Source organism: Trichomycterus rosablanca, chromosome 10 (genome assembly GCF_030014385.1).
Source record: "Trichomycterus rosablanca isolate fTriRos1 chromosome 10, fTriRos1.hap1, whole genome shotgun sequence".
Classification (NCBI taxonomy): Eukaryota; Metazoa; Chordata; class Actinopteri; order Siluriformes; family Trichomycteridae; genus Trichomycterus; species Trichomycterus rosablanca.
Genome location: NC_085997.1, coordinates 31,188,700 through 31,207,074, shown reverse-complemented (window position 1 = coordinate 31,207,074; position 18,375 = coordinate 31,188,700). Strand labels below are relative to the sequence as shown.

The window sequence follows — 18,375 nt, the reverse complement described above, 5'->3', positions numbered from 1 at the left end:
CATTTTCTCCCAATTTAGCATAGACAGTTTGTCTTCTGCTGCTGGGGGATCCCTGATTGCAGTCGAGGTCGGTATATTGCTGCACACACCTTCTCCGACCCGTGCGTAGCCCTTATTCCTAGTTCACACTACACGATTTTTGCCCTGATTTTCGCTTGCCGACTGGTTGGCGCTAGATTTGCCGGCTCTGGAGCAACTTGGCATTCGCTCGGCGATCGAAACTCGACTATCAATCGCTATGTGTGAACTACTCAACAACTCGATCCGAGTTGAACCGAAGCAAGATTTCTAGTTTGTCAGATATCTGAATCTGAGTTGCCCGACTGGCAATGAGTGCGGTGTCAAACAGCTAATGAGAACGCAAGATACGGTGTGAGGGGAAACGCAGGGGAGGAGTGTAAACAGGTGGGACAGGGGCATAATATAGTTTATATCAGAATAATTCGACAACACACACACAAATTTTACAGTATTTCTGACCTTATCGTTCTCTTTAAAACATAACACCAGTGTTGCATTGCAAAAATATTTATTAACCTCCAACTCACTGTAGAACAATGCACGCTGTTCGCGTAGACAAATTTACTCAGATTCATTTATTTTTCCTCTTTGTTTTTACGCTGCACATCAGCGCACAAACTTTGATCGCTCGCTACTTGTTGACGTGAATTTTTGGACGTGGTATCATTAAACCCCTCTTCAATTCTCGCGTTTGTTTTCGTGACAAAACATAGTTTGGGAGACCAGAGAAGCTCGTCTGCGATTCCAGTTGGTGATAGATGGTGTAGTGTGAAACCCCCTATCGCCGATCAGTCGTGTAGTGTGAAATACACATCGACTTGAAAGACTCCCGATTTACAAGAGATCCAGTTGTGTAGTGTAAACTGTACAGCAACCTGACGACTTGGAAAGTCATGTAGTGTGAACTTTATTAGCGGAACCCTTTTTCACCCATGTACTCTGCTCAGGCGCCTTTCTATCTGCTAATCAGGGTCCTTACACAGCGTTTGAAGACCCCACTCACATAGTCATCCCCCTCATCAGCCACTAGCCTATTGGCTTAGCTGTCTAATAATGCCTCAAATACAGAATATGGCCAAAATATTCATCATACCATCCTAGCAGAACTGTGTCTGCTGCAGGCACTGCCAATTATGCCCGCTAGATGGTGCCCAGCCGACCGTTGGCAATGCCGAGTTTCGAACCGAGGAGTTCAGATTCTCGGCGCTGATGTTCTAGCGGAATATCCCACTGTGAATCTACCCGCGGTGAATCTGACGGGAACCTTTTTACCCGAAGCCTGCAAGTTTTAGACTGCTGTGTCAACAATGCCGCTCCTGCTAGATTTGATGGGAATCTGTTGTGTCTGCATTTAAAATGTCCAGAACTCATTATCAGACCTCATCACAGGACTGAATAATGACGAACTCAAATTCTTGTTTTTCTTTTCACCAGTATTTTTGTGTACATATGGTTTGTTTACATCGAGTTCATTTAAATTATCCTCCAGGCCATGACTCAACTTGACTTGATTTCCCAGCTCAGGACAGGACACAAATGGGAGCTTTTAAATGATTAGGTTTATCATTGTGTTTAAACCAGTGTTTATTGCACCTTGGAAATTATGCAGAAGGTGGACTGGCTGCTGTTAATTGCCCATAGTTAGGAGGGAGTAAGTAAACAGGTAAATGTGTGCATTTCTTTGTTTAGAATAAATGAATGAATGCCTTTATTTGTCATGTACACTGACCAACCATAACATTAAAACCACCTCCTTGTTTCTACACTTACTGTCCATTTTATGCAGCTCCACTTACCATATAGAAGCACTTTGTAGTTCTACAATTACTGACTGTAGTCCATCTGTTTCTCTGCATACTGTTTCACCCTGTTCTTCAATGGTTAGGACCCCCACAGGACCACCACAGAGCAGGTAGTATTTAGGTGGTGGATCATTCTCAGCACTGCAGTGACACTGACATGGTGGTGGTGTGTTAGTGTGTGTTGTGCTGGTATGATCAGACTGGTCGATCAGACACCGCAGCGCTGCTTTGTTAAATACCGTGTCCACTCACTGTCCACTCTAATAGACACTCCTGCCTAGTTGGTCCACCTTGTAGACGCACCTTGTAGTCGGAGACGATCGCTCATCTATTGCTGCTGTTTGTGTTGGTCATCTTCTAGACCTTCATCAGTGGTCACAGGACGCTGCCCACGGGGCGCTGTTGGCTGGATATATTTTAGGTTGGTGGACTATTCTCAGTCCAGCAGTGACAGTGAGGTGTTTAAAAACTCCAGCAGCATTGCTGTGTGTTATCCACTCATACCAGCACCACACACACTAACACACCACCACCATGTCGGTGTCACTGCAGTGCTGAGAATGATCGACTACCCAAATAATACCTACTCTGTAGAACAGCATGAAAGTGGGCTAACAAAGCATGCAGAGTAACAGATGGACTACAGTCAGTAGTTGTAGAACTACAAAGTGCTCCTTCATGGTAAGTGGAGCTGATAAAATAGACAGTGATTGTAGAAACAAGGAGGTGCTTTTAATGTTATGGCTGATCGGTGTGTACATGTACACGTATACAGAACAATGACATTTTTCCCCAGGTTGTTTTAGAAGCTGGGGTCAAAGTGCTGGGTCAGCCAATATACAGGGTTAAGGGCCTTGCTCAAGAGCCCAACATAGCAGAGCCTGGATTTTAACCAACAATACTTTGACTGATACCCCAAAGCTCTACCCTCTAGGCTACCGCTGTGCCACTGGTTATGGTGTATCCCAACTAACACCACAACCCAGACTGAATGCATATAAAAAGGAAAGTTAATAGCAATAACCAACACAAACTGATAAAAAGATCTAAATATACTGAAAGGGTGTGAACAGAGCCGTCATACCTGCTTGCTGGAATCTGTGAATGAGGCTCTCTCTCTTGGCTCTCTGTATGTTGAAGTAGTCGTCGTCCTCCTCCGGAAGGTTTCGATACAGCGGAATGTGCTGGAAGATAAGCACGTGCCGTGCTGAGCTCTGGGCCGCTTTCTGCAGTTGTATCTCCATCCATTCCTCCTGAGCTTTGTCCAGTTCTGGGCAGCCAGACGCATCGAAGAACAGCTGGGAGTTCAGCACCAGACACAGCACTCCACCCACCCAAAAACTGAAGTAGTCGTCACCCCAGGCACGGCAGAACTGCTGCACCGTGTCCAGGGTGGGTTTGTTGCCCACATCATGGTTACCGCTGACAAACACAAGTGGGATTTCTGGATGGATGCCCCGCAGGACTTCCTTCAGGTCCTTCTCCTGCTCCTCTCTGAATGGGCAGCCTGGAGAGCAAGAGTTAAATGAATGTTTTTTCTTTGAGTGAGAATAAGAAGCACTTTTGTGTTACCGCATTAGCTTAGTGGTTGAACAAAGCACAAAAAAGGAAATTTTACATGTCAAAAGTTTACTGCTATAATGTCAGAACAAAGTTTATTATGTTTTTAAGTTTATTACAGTTATTTATTTATAACTGTGACTGGATTTTCTTCTACGTTCCCCAAAATCATCATCTAACAACATGTCAACTCTTCAGCTCTGCTACTTTCCTTACACTGATAGTTGGTGACTGTAGGGCTGCCACTATTTTTCTGTTGATTAATCTATAGATCTATCGATTAATTTTTCTTCAAAAAATTTAATTCAGAATCTCATTTACGCTTCTTTTATTTTAACAACAAACTGTATGGCATAATAATATGGCACAAAACTAAATGTAAACAGAGTTTATGTCCATATTATCAAATTCTGTATTATCAAAGTGCTCCATATTAAACAAAGTACAACATGTGTTTATGGCATTCCGTACACAAAGCAAAGTGCTTAAACTTATAGCAGAAATAAATAGTTAGAGGTGGGCATGTCTCATTAAGTCCAACGTACAGTAACGACAGAATGAGCCCAGATTCTAACCTACACATTCACTCAAAACTTAAACTTAAAATTCTAAGCGATGTAAACACAGTGGTAAGTGTTTCACATGAGAAGCTTTTTGCGCTTTGAGCGCCGCAGCAAGCGCAGTGAGGGCGGCGCATGTGAATGCGCCCTAACTGAACTCGCTAAGTAATATGGTATTCCAAGATCTCAGCGATTAAGCTTAACGAAACAATAGAGAAGTAAAAATGCGCCCTAACTAACTAACTAGCTAAGGAATATGGTATTCTAGGATCTCCACGATTAAGAAGCGTAATGAAACAATAGAGAAGTAGAAATGTGCCCTAACTGAACTCGCTAAGGAATACGGTATTCTAGAAGATCCACGATTAAGAAGCGTAATGAAACAATATAGAAGTAAAAATGTGCCCTAACTGAACTCGCTAAGGAATACGGTATTCTAGGATCTCCACGATTAAGAAGCATAATGAAACAATATAGAAGTAATAATGCGCCCTAACTGAACTCGCTAAGGAATACGGTATTCTAGGATCTCCACGATTAAGAAGCGTAATGAAACAATAGAGAAGTAGAAATGTGCCCTAACTGAACTCGCTAAGGAATACGGTATTCTAGGATCTCCACGATTAAGAAGCATAATGAAACAATATAGAAGTAAAAATGTGCCCTAACTGAACTCGCTAAGGAATACGGTATTCTAGGATCTCCACGATTAAGAAGCATAATGAAACAATATAGAAGTAAAAATGTGCCCTAACTGAACTCGCTAAGGAATACGGTATTCTAGGATCTCCACGATTAAGAAGCGTAATGAAACAATATAGAAGTAAAAATGTGCCCTAACTGAACTCGCTAAGGAATACGGTATTCTAGGATCTCCACGATTAAGAAGCATAATGAAACAATATAGAAGTAAAAATGTGCCCTAACTGAACTCGCTAAGGAATACGGTATTCTAGGATCTCCACGATTAAGAAGCGTAATGAAACAATATAGAAGTAAAAATGCGCCCTAACTGAACTCGCTAAGGAATACGGTATTCTAGGATCTCCACGATTAAGAAGCATAATGAAACAATATAGAAGTAAAAATGCGCCCTAACTGAACTCGCTAAGGAATACGGTATTCTAGGAGATCCACGATTAAGAAGCGTAATGAAACAATATAGAAGTAATAATGCGCCCTAACTGAACTAGCTAAGAAATACGGTATTCTAGGATCTCCACGATTAAGAAGCATAATGAAACAATATAGAAGTAATAATGCGCCCTAACTGAACTAGCTAAGAAATACGGTATTCTAGGATCTCCACGATTAAGAAGCATAATGAAACAATATAGAAGTAATAATGCGCCCTAACTGAACTAGCTAAGGAATACGGTATTCTAGGATCTCCACGATTAAGAAGCATAATGAAACAATATAGAAGTAAAAATGCGCCCTAACTGAACTCGCTAAGGAATACGGTATTCTAGGATCTCCACGATTAAGAAGCATAATGAAACAATATAGAAGTAAAAATGCGCCCTAACTGAACTCGCTAAGGAATACGGTATTCTAGGATCTCCACGATTAAGAAGCATAATGAAACAATATAGAAGTAAAAATGCGCCCTAACTGAACTCGCTAAGGAATACGGTATTCTAGGATCTCCACGATTAAGAAGCATAATGAAACAATATAGAAGTAAAAATGCGCCCTAACTGAACTCGCTAAGGAATACGGTATTCTAGGATCTCCACGATTAAGAAGCATAATGAAACAATATAGAAGTAAAAATGCGCCCTAACTGAACTCGCTAAGGAATACGGTATTCTAGGATCTCCACGATTAAGAAGTTGAAACAATACAGACGTGCAACATGGCGCTAGTGCTGCTGTGGTACCATCAAAGCCTTGCACAGTGTACAAACCACCTTTTTGTTTTGTGCCAGTTGTAAGTAATCTCAAATTTTTGATGATTTGGGTCTTGGAAAACTTTTAACTTTTCTTTGAAAGCTCTCTACAACCAGCCTCTGACTGCTGCAGACGGCATTTTTTTGCGCTTAATGCTGCCAACAAGTGACTGGACCAAATACGACTTAGGTCATGCACGCAGCAAGTAGTGCTGAGGGAAATCATATGAACACTTATATGAATGCAAATATTGTAGAGATTAAAAAGGATCATTTATAAGCATAGTTTTAAAAACAATGCATCGACTTAAAATATTGGCGTCGACCAATCACGGCAGCCCTAGCTGACTGTGTCCACAAGCAATCTTTCCCAGCTTTTATAGATTTTTGTCCCTATAAAGAGTGTGAGGTCTAGCAACGGGAGCAAACTTTCTTCTCTCACATGTTGTGCTGGCTTTACCCATAGACGTACAGCCCAAATGTGTTCCCCATTCTCCAATTCCCCCCGTGACCTTTAGTTCCCTAAATACTGCACTAATTACTTGCAGAGGCACTTTTGCTACAGGTTTTTTTTTTTTGTTGTGTGCGAGCTTCTTTTACAATTAATTTACTCACAGGTCCTAGTACTCTCCTAACATCTACAGAGCACTTGTTCCACCCACAGGTAATTTAGGCTGAAAATAAAACTAAAGTGTTCATTATTCTTATTTGGCAGGAATAAACTATTGTTATTGACTAGAACATTTAGGGACCTGGCCATTTAAAAAAAAAAAGCTGGTCTTGTTTCAGCATTGTAAGGCCAATACATTTCGAGCCATTTCTCTCAGACATTTAAGAGGTCACTTTAACAGATTCCTGTCTCTTCTAGCAGTGACAAACCCCAAAGGACCTCATTAAAAGCTGTCCCAACCGAGATCCCTATCAACATAACACTGAAGTAATCTCCCTGTAGTCAGTCGCTGCCTGCTGCTCAGAGATCTTTCATTTTATCCACATCCGAGGGATTCTGAAGTGCTCACCTATGGATTTAGGAAGTGGCGAGTTCTCCTTTGTTCTTTCTCGATTACTGATAACTCTGCTGGCCACAGACATCAGGTCTAATTATCTCCCAGTACGAGTCTGGCCTCTGATACCTAGAGGCAGTGCCTGACATGTAACCCTGGATTCTGGGTTACAGGATGTTGAACAAACCTTCTGTGCTTTTTTTTCTAACCTAAATCCTGTAAGTTTCATTTCCCTGGATTCCTGGACAATACAGGATGTTGAACAAACCTTCTGTGCTTTTTTTTCTAACCTAAATCCTGTAAGTTTCATTTCACACAAACCTATATTCAAATACTATTATGGATTGTAAAAAATCCCAGCCGTTTTAATTAAGTTACACTTAATAAAATAAGCCCCTTATTCCAAATAAACCGTCTTTCAATTAATTGCCTAAAAAGAAAACTGTTACAGGCTTTGTGAAGTCACCTGGGTAAAGTTTACCTGGATGAACTCATCACAGAGTGACACTACGCACTAATAGAGGCTATTTTTCTTTTTGTCCATTTAATTTAATTGTTTTGTTTGAAATACAATTGTTATTCTTATTTGTTCTGGCTGCTTTTTCAATGGTCATACTTTATTTATTTATTAGGATTTTAACGTCATGTTTTACACACTTTGGTTACATTCATGACAGGACAGGTAGTTACTGGTTACACAAGATTAATCAGTTCTAGTCTTTAATGTCAAACACAGTCATGGACAATTTTGTATCTCCAATTCACCTCACTTGCACATCTTTGGACTGTGGGAGGAAACCGGAGCTCCCGGAGGAAACCCACAGACACGGGGAAAACATGCAAACTCCACCTGGAAATCGAATCCAAGACCTTCTTGCTGTGAGGTGACAGTGCTACCCACCGAGCTGCTGTTATAGCCTTGTTATAGCTGAAAAGATCACATATAGCGCTAGCAGTTGTTATTGAAATAGGATGTCTGCAACAAGCTCATGGCCAGGTGTCCAAAAACTTTTAGCCATAGTGTGTGTGTGTATACATTTACTGATTTAGACTCAAATATATAATTGACTGTGATGGCTTGCCCCCGACCCCCTGACATAAGTTTCAAACGCTATTTATGCTGATGGTCTTATCTGGCTTAAATATCAAAATTAAACCAAATTTTCCAGAACATACAGCACTGCATTGGAGCACTCCACGGAAGCCACTCAGATTCTTGTCCAGTTACGTGTAATCTCACGACTGGACTACTGCAACTCCCTCCTGGCAGGTGCTCCTATGTCCACTATTAAACCCCTGCAACTCATTCAAAAATGCAGCTGCTCGCCTGGTTTTTAACCAACCTAAACACTGTCGCATCACCGCACTGCTGCGTTCTCTTCACTGTCTTCCTGTAGCTGCACGCTTTCAGTTTAAAACACTGATGCTCACCTACAAAGCCAAAAATGGACCAGCCCCAAATTACCTTAGAGAACAAATAAAACCTCAATATGTACCACACAACCTCAGAGCCCCTAGTCTCGCTCGACTTGATCCTCCACTCAGAACTCGAGGAAGACAAGCATCAGTGCTCTTATTTGGACTTGTCTTGCACCCAAATGGTGGAACGAACTTCCCTTGTCTGTCCGAACATCAGAGTCTCTCGCTGTCTTCAAAAGACGATTAAAAACAGTCATCACCTCTATACTAAGCACTTAAGCCGACATGTACTTACTTACTAACACTCATTTATTTCTTGAAAAAAAAAAAATTCAGCAGATTTACATTCTTGGATTCTTGTCTACCTAAACTAGAGTAAGGTAATGTTCACTATGGAAGCACTTTTGTAAGTCGCTCTGGATAAGAGCGTCTGCTAAATGCCAAAAATGGAAATGTAAATGCATTAAACACAAAGAGAAGCCAATGGTGCCAATATACAGTGTACTCTTTTATGTTTTTTTAAGTCACCCCTTCAGTTTGAATTTTAGGTAGATTCTGGACATCAAAGTTTATTTTCATTATAGTTCATGAAAACTGGCTTTCTACAATCAGTGTAGTGAGCATTACATTCTTTCTTGTCATATTTTACCCAGTGCACATCTCTAAAACATTTCTGACATTAGTTTACCTCTATTCAGTCTAACCAAATATTGACCTCCTAGATCTTACCTGGCATGGCATGGACCAAATCCCCACAAAGAACCAGGAACCGAGGCCGAGGCTGCAGTTTGTTGATGGCCTCGACAGCCTGTTTGGTGAGCTGCACCTCTTCTGCCCACTCATCTCCTCCTTTATCACAGTCTCCTACCCTCCAGGCCTTCATCAGCCCCAGCTGTGGGTCAGCTGCCTGGATGAAGCAAAATGGACCTTTCCACTCTTTCTGCTCATCTGTAAAGAAGAGGAAACACAGACTGTTACTGTACAGTGCTGCAACTCAGCATGTCAGTGCGCTCTCAGTGATGGGTAAAAATAGGAGGTTTGTGTTAGGAAGGGCAACCGGACAGCTCTCAGTGATGGGTAAAAATAGTAGGGGTGTTCTGGCATAGACTGTGACAGAGCAGGTATCCTGACCAGAATGATTTACTGTGATGACCCGTAAATACTAAAGGAGCAGCCAAAAGAGAAAAAAAAAACACTCATTAAATTTAATGTAATACAATATCACCATCGCAACAAGTCAGTTTGTGAAATGTCTTCCTCCTAGATATTCCATGATCACCTGTGAGAGGTATTATTAAAACGTGAAAGCATTTAGGAACCACAGCAACTAAAAGTAAACAATGTAGCATATACACTGATAAGCCATAACATTAAAACCACCTCCTTGTTTCTACACTCACTGTCCATTTTATTAGCTCCACTTACCATATAGGAGCACTTTGTAGTTCTACAATTACTGACTCTAGTCCATCTGTTTCTCTGCATGCTTTTTTAGCCCCCTTTCATGCTGTTCTTCAATGGTCAGGACCGCTACAGGACCACCACAGAGCAGGTATTATTTAGGTGGTGGATCATTCTCAGCGCTGCAGTGACACTGACATGGTGGTGGTGTGTTAGTGTGTGTTGTGATGGTATGAGTGGATCAGAAACAGCAGCACTGCTGGAGTTTATAAATACCGTGTCCACTCACTGTCCACTCTATTAGACACTCCTACCTAGTTGGTCCACCTTGTAGATGTAAAGTCAGAGACGATCGCTCATCTATTGCTGCTGTTTGAGTCGGTCATCTTCTAGACCTTCATCAGTGGTCACAGAAGGCTGCCCATGGGGCGATGTTGGCTGGATATTTTTGGTTGGTGGCAGCAGTGACAGTGAGGTGTTTAAAAACTCCATCGGCGCTGCTGTGTCTGATCCACTCCTACCAGCACAACACACACTAACACACCACCACCATGTCAGTGTCACTGCAGTGCTGAGAATGGCCCACCACCTAAATAATACCTACTCTGTAGTGGTCCTGTGGGGGTCCTGACCATTGAAGAACAGCATGAAGGGGGCTAAAAAAGCATGCAGAGTAACAGATGGACTACAGTCAGTAATTGTAGAAATACAAAGTGGTAAGTGGAGCTGATAAAATGGACAGTGAGTGTAGAAACAAGGAGGTGGTTTTAATGTTATGGCTGATCAGTGTACATTACAGGAAATAAAAACATGAGCAGAGTGGCTGCACTCAATTAGCTGGGGGCTAACCAGTTTGGTGAACTGGTTTATTATTTATCCAATGGGGTAATTATTTTATTTTTTTATTTTTTAAAGGACAACATGAGTGTTGGAAAACTTTCCTAAATACAAACGTGTATACAAATACAAAGTGTGTTTTACCCATCAGGAAATTTTTCTTTTGAAGCATTGACCATACCAGTCACTAATTCACTGATAACAATGCTGTTTTAAGAAGGTGCCAGATTTTGTTAGTGGACTGAACTAAATTTCCCTGCAGTTCATGACCAACTTTTGAGAAGCCTGTCCCAAGACATGTATTCTCCTTACAAAACGAAGTCTGCATCATTATCTTCCTCCCAAATGGATTTATGGTAATATCATTCCAATCCTGGCACAAACAAAAAGAAGAGAACCCCCCTACTGGGAATGCATTAACAAGCTCTGAATTTGTGTTTTATGCTCATTATTTAGCTAAAAAGCAAAAACATTCTTTGAAGCTGAAGTTGTTACGTTAGGAAGAACATAAACACTCCACACGTGTACGACGATGCTTTCTTGTACAAGGCTGAGAGTATAAAAATGGTTTGCAGTGTTTGGGGTGAAGGAAGGTCATTGTACTGAGTTTGTGTTACTACTGCTCGGATGCCAGGTCTTACCTGTGTTTACACTGGCAACAATGTCATGCTACGAGATAAAGCAACACAAATTTATTTATTGTCTATGTGAGCTGCTGAACGTTTGTTTATTAGGATTTTAACGTCATGTTTTACACTTTGGTTACATTCATGACAGGAACTGTAGTTACTCATTACACAAGATTCATCAGTTCACAAGGTTATATCGAATACTAGAGATGGGACGATCGGGGCTTTTGGCACCGATTCCGATCTCCGATCTCCTTTCAGGGACATCTGCCGATAGCCGATTGCGATCGGGGGGGGGTTAGAAGTAAATAAAATAAATAAACTTAAAAAGAGCCTCACAGTGAAGATAAACCGGAGCAGCGCGCGCGCGCATGTGTGTGTGTGTGCGCCTTTAGAAGAGACGCTTTGTTCACTGTATCGCTATAAGTGATTCATTGATTCACGAGTCATTTTTCGCGAAGCGTAAGTTTCTCTTCTCAGTTATCTCTCCGTGTTTACTGTTATTAATTAAATGTTGTGGTTTTAAATAAACACCAACTACTACAGAACATTTTGTGTGACTCTCTTACATTAAAAAGCTTCATTAAAAGGCTTAATTAAACCGCTATTACCACAGATCTGTAACCGACCGTCACACTCGTTCCGTCTAAGGAGCTAAAAGTTTTCTGATCCTAAAAGTTCAGCAGATGATCCTGAACTAACGAATTTGGTAATGAATAAACTTTTGCCTCTGATTGGCTCTGTAACGTCTTCTGTTCTCATCTACATCACGAGTAAGAACCACTTACGATTTACCAAAGTGAACCAGGAGTTTATATAACGTGCTGATAGAATCGACTCAGATGTGACCGGGTTGAATAATCTTTTTAAAGTAAATATTACAATCAGCAAAATTACATCGTATGTATGATGCACAACGTTAATGATGTTATTTTAGGTCATGAAGAGCTTTCACTGTGGTTTCTGTACGATGGTTGATGAATGGTGATGTGATGGTTGGTGCTTTGTAGCTCAAAGTCTGGATCAATCCACTGAGCTGTTAACTTAACGTGATCTTTATATATAACACGATCGGATCGGCTACTTTTAGGAAATATCGCAGATCGCCGATAGCATATTTTGATTAAAAATCGGCCGATACCGATTCATAGCCGATCGATCGTCCCATCTCTATCGAATACAGTCATCGACAATTTAGTATCTCTAATTCACCTCACTTGCATGTCTTTGGAATGTGGGAGGAAAGCGGAGCACCCGGAGGAAACCCACACAGACACGGGGAGAACATGCAAACTCCACACAGAAAGGACCCGGACCGCCTCACCTGAGGATTGAACCCAGGACCTTCTTGCTGTGAGGTGGCAGTGCTACCCACTTAGCCACCGTGCCGCCCAGCTGCTGAACTACAGCGACCAGAGGAGGAGCACCAGCTTATGACACAAAGAAGTCAGGAGCAGCAATGTAGTATTAACAATTCAAAGCTGAGTATGGAGAATTGAATATGAAGCATGGAGAGTTAAGTATGGAGCAAAATAAAACCTCACTTCGGAGTGAAAGAGATCTCTCCTCTGAGAACATAAATCCATTTACTGCTTATTGCTTAAATATAACCTAGTATTACATGAACCTTGTATAGTATGAATGAATTTTGAGAAATGAAATTAAAATTGAGAATTAAAAATGTTTAATTGAGTCTGGTTCTCTTAAATCAGCATGCTGTGTAACCAACTAGGGTTTATAATCAGCTTACCAACAGTTCATCATTTGTGAATTGAGACACTGTGTGTATTGATGTAAGCACAGTCAATGCTCCCAAGTAAATACTGGGATCAAATAATAAAGGATTTTATTTGCTGGTAAAATGAGTTACATTTCTGATACTAATGTTAGGATTCAAAATTAATTTAGTGTTACACAGATAAACAAATCCCACACATCTTTCCAAATATTAATTCATTTATTAAGATTTTAACGTCATGTTTTACACACTTTCATTACATTCATGAAAGAACAGGTTAGGGTTAGGGTTAGGGTCCAACACAGTCATGGACAATTTAGTATCTCCAATTCACCTCACTTGCATGTCTTTGGACTGTGGGAGGAAACAAACCGGAGCTCCTGGAGGAAACCCACACAGACATGAGGAGAACATTCAAACTCCACACAGAAAGGACCCGGACCACCCCACCTAGGGATCGAACCCAAGACCTTCTGGCTGTGGGGTGACACATCTTCCCAAGTAAAGAAAAAATTGTGAGTGTAGAGAGTCAGGGCATTAATTAAACAGTAGTAGTTAATAGGGTATTAGGGTTACAGTTGTTGATGTTCAGGTGAATAGTTCCACATCCTCATTCGACTTTTATTTAAATAAATAAAAGATACTGAAAACCTTTCCATTTCCATGCCATGTCAGTTCCTCTGATTGAAATACATCATATAAGGACAGACACTACAGTTTTATAGATTTCTCTGCATCTCAACTTTCAACATATACAATTAAAATAGCAGGCAAAACTTCAGAAAGACCCAGAGGTTTCCTTAAGCATAAATTAGCAGAATATCATCCGCCATGATTACATCAAAAGGTGTATCTCAAATTTATACTGAGCATCAGTATACAGGCAGATACTGGCCAGATCGGGTCAGATTCATAACTTTTTTTCTAATCAAATTCATTGTTTTGATTATATTTACGAGGAGCAAATAGGAGTTAATATTGACTGACGCGGTATATTTAAATAAACATACGGTGTGAACAATTCCAAAGCCCAACACCATAAGTCTTTGCACAGAGAAGACTCGATTGCTGTGAGAAAGTGTCAACATTCAACTACATTCAGAGCTCTGATATTCAAGTTGGATCTACTTTTCTATTTGGATCAGACAAACCAAACATGCTCCAACAATGTTGGGGTTTTCATTCATTCTTGTTTTGTGTTTTCTAAAAAACAACAAGGACTAATACCTAGAACACAATGAATGAATTTCACTTTCTGTTTACTATAAACTAGTCTTGTGAGGCCACTTGCCAAACTAGATTTTTTGTGACTGGAGAAAGTCACAGCAAGACGTGGCTTTAATATATACTTTATTTTATTTGAAATGACTTTTTTATTCTCTTGGAGGTGTTTTGATGCACTGCTGTACTTTTCGCCTACTTTCTCATACTGTTAAGCTCCAATGTGTCGTAATTCATAGTTTCCCTTTTTTACATACTGAACAGAAAGTCCCTATACGCTACAGTCTGCAGTATACATCTTGCCAAAGTATTTTTTTTTGTTTCACTGCCTCATTTTTCTCAACTTCAAAATAACTGACATTAACTAACATTATTAGGTGTTTATTTAACTCACACAGCTAGTAGATAGGAAGTTGTTTCTTGCCTTTGCCAACTCACTTTCTATATCCTACATAGTTTGTAAATAAACCCACTGGAAATGCACTAATTAGACATACTAGATAGGTGGATAGATGAATGGCTTAAAGAACGGACTGATAGATAGACAGACAGATAAATCATAGATAAGACAGAAATTTACTGACAAATTTGAGTAGAAGATGTAAGAATAGTAATATAAGTACAAATCTGTTAACAGGATTGATATGATTGATTTATTGCATTTAAAAGAGATAAGGTATTGCACAAAATGGTATAAGGCAACCTTAACTGGGACTAGCAGCAGTATTTAAAGTCTAAAGTACATATAGTCAAAGTGTCAACAACTGCATGACAGCGCCTTCAAATTTCCGTGTGACTTTGAGCTCCACCTTCAGGGAACACAGATCGGCTTATGCAGTTAATTAGGTGTCTTCCCTCCCAAATAAGTCTTTGTTCCCACCCACCTTTTATCCAAATCAGTAGCTTCTCCAGACTTTAATCTTGTCAAAGTCTAACAAACATCTGACCAAAACAACGTAAAGCCTGTCAAATCATCAGTATCAGTGGCTCCAAAAACTACACTGCAACCACTAAAATAAAAAAAACCCTAAATCTGTTTCTTGATTATACATAAACTGACTGTGGACTGATAAACTGCTGTAGCTGCACCAGTGACAGTATTGGTAAAAGACGACACAATAAGAGAGATGTTGTTCTTTGTTGTTGTTTACTTGATTAATTTGACACATGTGTATACTATTATTATTACAGTGTACAGCTCTAGATGGATGGATGGATGGATGGATGGATAGATAACTTCAATAATCCCATAGGGAAAGTCAGTTATTACAGCAGCTCAAGATAAATTAAAGCAAAAAGTATTGAAGTAGACAATTATTAAAGTACAAAAGTATTAAAGTACAAAATTATTAAAGTACAGTTGTAATGATGTACAACGCTATGTAATTAAATAAATAGAATAAAAAATGTAGTATGGAATATAATTTAAAGTGTCATTGCAGTAAATATGGTCAGATGAGATATGTAACATGTGATATGTAATATACTAAGCTGTTGTAAAGTGTTCTTTGCAGTAAATATTAGCAAATGTGTAATGTAGGCTCCATAAAGTGCTAGATCAAGCTCCATGAGTCTATCCTATACATTGAGGTTAAACTGTGTTCTTTTCACAATGGGAAAATTCCACTAGAAAAAAACAACATTCATAATTTAACATAATAAATGGTCTGTAAGTGAACAGTGCCATGGTAATGCTAAGCTAAATACTGTAAGTACAGAAAGGCTGGAAACGTTTTTAAAATAAGAAAAATTCCAGCACTTGCCTGTATGGTTTTACTGTGACTCATACCCACTGTGTATTAACATCTGAGGCTGTAAAATGATATACTGGATGGCCCAATTTATTTATAAGTAGGTGTTTTATTTTATAGTGTCTTATATTGGCTTGTGGTTCTTTATATGATGGCTGATCAAATTGCTTCCAGTCATTGTAAAACGTGACTGTGAAACTCACTTTCAGTTTTGCTTTCAAGTCTTACACTGTCAAATCATATGTAATCTTTTAACCTCAATATAAAAACACTACAAAACCCATGTACCGTTCACTAGAGCTATACACTGTAATGGTAATAGTATACATATGTGTCATGTTAAACAAAAGATGCTGTAAAGTAAACAACAACAGAGGACATACTGCAGCTGCAGCTGTTTTTTATTTTAGTGGTTGTAATGCTCGCCGAACAGTCTTTGGTTTTATAGACTTATTTTTAATAAAAACTATATTATGGGTGATCAAATTCCATGGCTATATTTTATTAGTTTTAGTAAACATTTGACATGTACTTGTCCTGTGGGTTTCCTTTTTCTTTCAGTTTTAATTCCACCTTCGAAAAAACATACCCATAGATGAACTGGCTCTTTCAAAATGCCTCTAAATGCAAGTAACTGAGTCATTTGCTGAGTGTCCCAAGCTTTTAATACATTTAATACATTGTTTATGATCCCGACTTGAACCCAGTATTTCTAAGTGGCTCTGGACCCAACGCAATCTTGATCAGAATGAAATGGTTACTAAATTTTCACTGGGATGGTTTCACATGTGATCACTGAGCTACTTATGTTATATAGTATTTATTATATGAAATATTATGTTGGGGGGGGGGGGGGGGTATTCAGTATTCCGTACAGCCAGTCAGTCCATGGTTACTGTACTTTTCATTCATTCTGACTGACTAAAATCAAACCAAAATAAAAAGCTTGTAATGCAGGTAAGACATTTCCCAAATGATTTAAACTATTATTTTAACTTCTGCCTCGTCACATTAATGTTTAGTTAAATGTAAAAAGTGCTGAATCAGTACAACTGTGCGGAATTCTGTGACATTTACTTTAGCAGAGTACAAATACACGATTACCACGCTAACTGTACACATTTTATAATGTAACCTTATACAGAACTTTATTCTCTCAACATGTGGGGTACAAAAAACTCCCTTACCTTCGGTAAAACCTTTATAAGTGCGTTGTTTTGCTCGCAAAAATATTTCCTCCTCAGCTGCCATAGCTGCAAAGTTACACAGATAGGTGCGCAGCTGCTTTTGTCTGGCAGTACAGTCACCGATCGATGCTCTCAGTGATGTATTAACTAAATCAGGCCAATTTTCACTGTAAAGCAGAAATTTAAATGAACTAAAATGTTCGTGATGGAGAGAGAGGAATTAGGCAGGGCTATTCACTACCACCCCTAATATTCAATTAACAGCTGAAATATTGGCTATACTAAACACTCAAGATAAAGATCTTTAAAAATCTAATGTGTTAGGAATGCCTATAGGAATAAGTCAACTTGCAGAACACTCACTCACTTTCTTAACCGTTTATCCAGTTAGGGTCACGGAGCCTATCCCAGCTTTTCAATGGGCGCAAGGCACACAGTAACACCCTGGACGGGGCGCCAGTCCATCGCAGGGCAGACACACATACACATTCTCGCATTATAACTCAGAAATCGATTGATCGATTTTTAACTTATTATGGTTGTGATTTCGAGATAGATTGCAGTAATGCTGAGTTTTTAGTGCAGTCTTTTAATAATCATTGTTCTTCAATACTGGATAAAGTAGCTCCGGTAAAGGCCAGGTCTAGAGCCATTCATAACAGTGTCCCGTGGATGACTGATGAGGTCCGCTCCTTAAGACGGAAGTGCCGAAGTTATGAACGATTATGGAAGTCTACTGGGTTGGAAGTACACCGCCTTTACTTAAAAGATCTTCGTCTTTCTTTTAATGATTTAGTAAAAGATGCTCGTTCTGCTTATTTTGCAAATCTAATTTTATCATCCAAGAGAAATCCTAAGATTTTGTTTGATACAATTAATACCATTGTTTCGCCACCAGTTGCAACATTGCCATGTGTGTCTGTTGAGGATTGCAACAGATTTCTTTCTTTTTTTGTTGATAGGGTAATGGCTATTAGATCTAATATTCAGACAAGGTCGGATCTATCTAATATTGGTCCTCCAGGTCTTTTTATTGCTTTGGATTCTTTCGGTCCGTGTACCTTTGGTAATTCGTTTTCCACTTTAATTCCCAAAGTTGAAAGACAAGAAAACGGAGCGTTATTCGTTTTTCGTTTTAAGATCAAAAATCAAATAACAAATAAGCAGAAATTGAAAAACGGGTCGTATTTTAATTTTCCAACATCCACATTTTTTATCAGTTCAACCAGAAATAAAAGTGCGAGCGCGTGCACGTGCTGAGGTGCGTATACATGCATTTATACATTCATATAAAGTGTAAATCAGGTACAAGTGTTGAGAAGACGGAGCACAAAGTCATAATAACGTTACACCG

General features: G+C 39.6%; 1 protein-coding gene across 1 annotated transcript in view; it reads right to left on the bottom strand.

The window, feature by feature from the left end:
- The window catches only part of cpped1 (calcineurin-like phosphoesterase domain containing 1), a 40,876-nt gene extending 23,791 nt beyond the window's left edge, over nt 1–17,085 (bottom strand). The window contains exons 1-3 of the mRNA XM_063003805.1: nt 17,022–17,085; nt 8,987–9,205; nt 2,908–3,330 (exon numbers count right to left, since the gene is read on the bottom strand). Coding sequence (XP_062859875.1) covers nt 2,908–3,330; nt 8,987–9,205; nt 17,022–17,085 — 706 coding nt within the window. The remainder of the gene's footprint in view (nt 1–2,907; nt 3,331–8,986; nt 9,206–17,021) is intronic.
- Nucleotides 17,086–18,375: the final 1,290 nt, after the last annotated feature.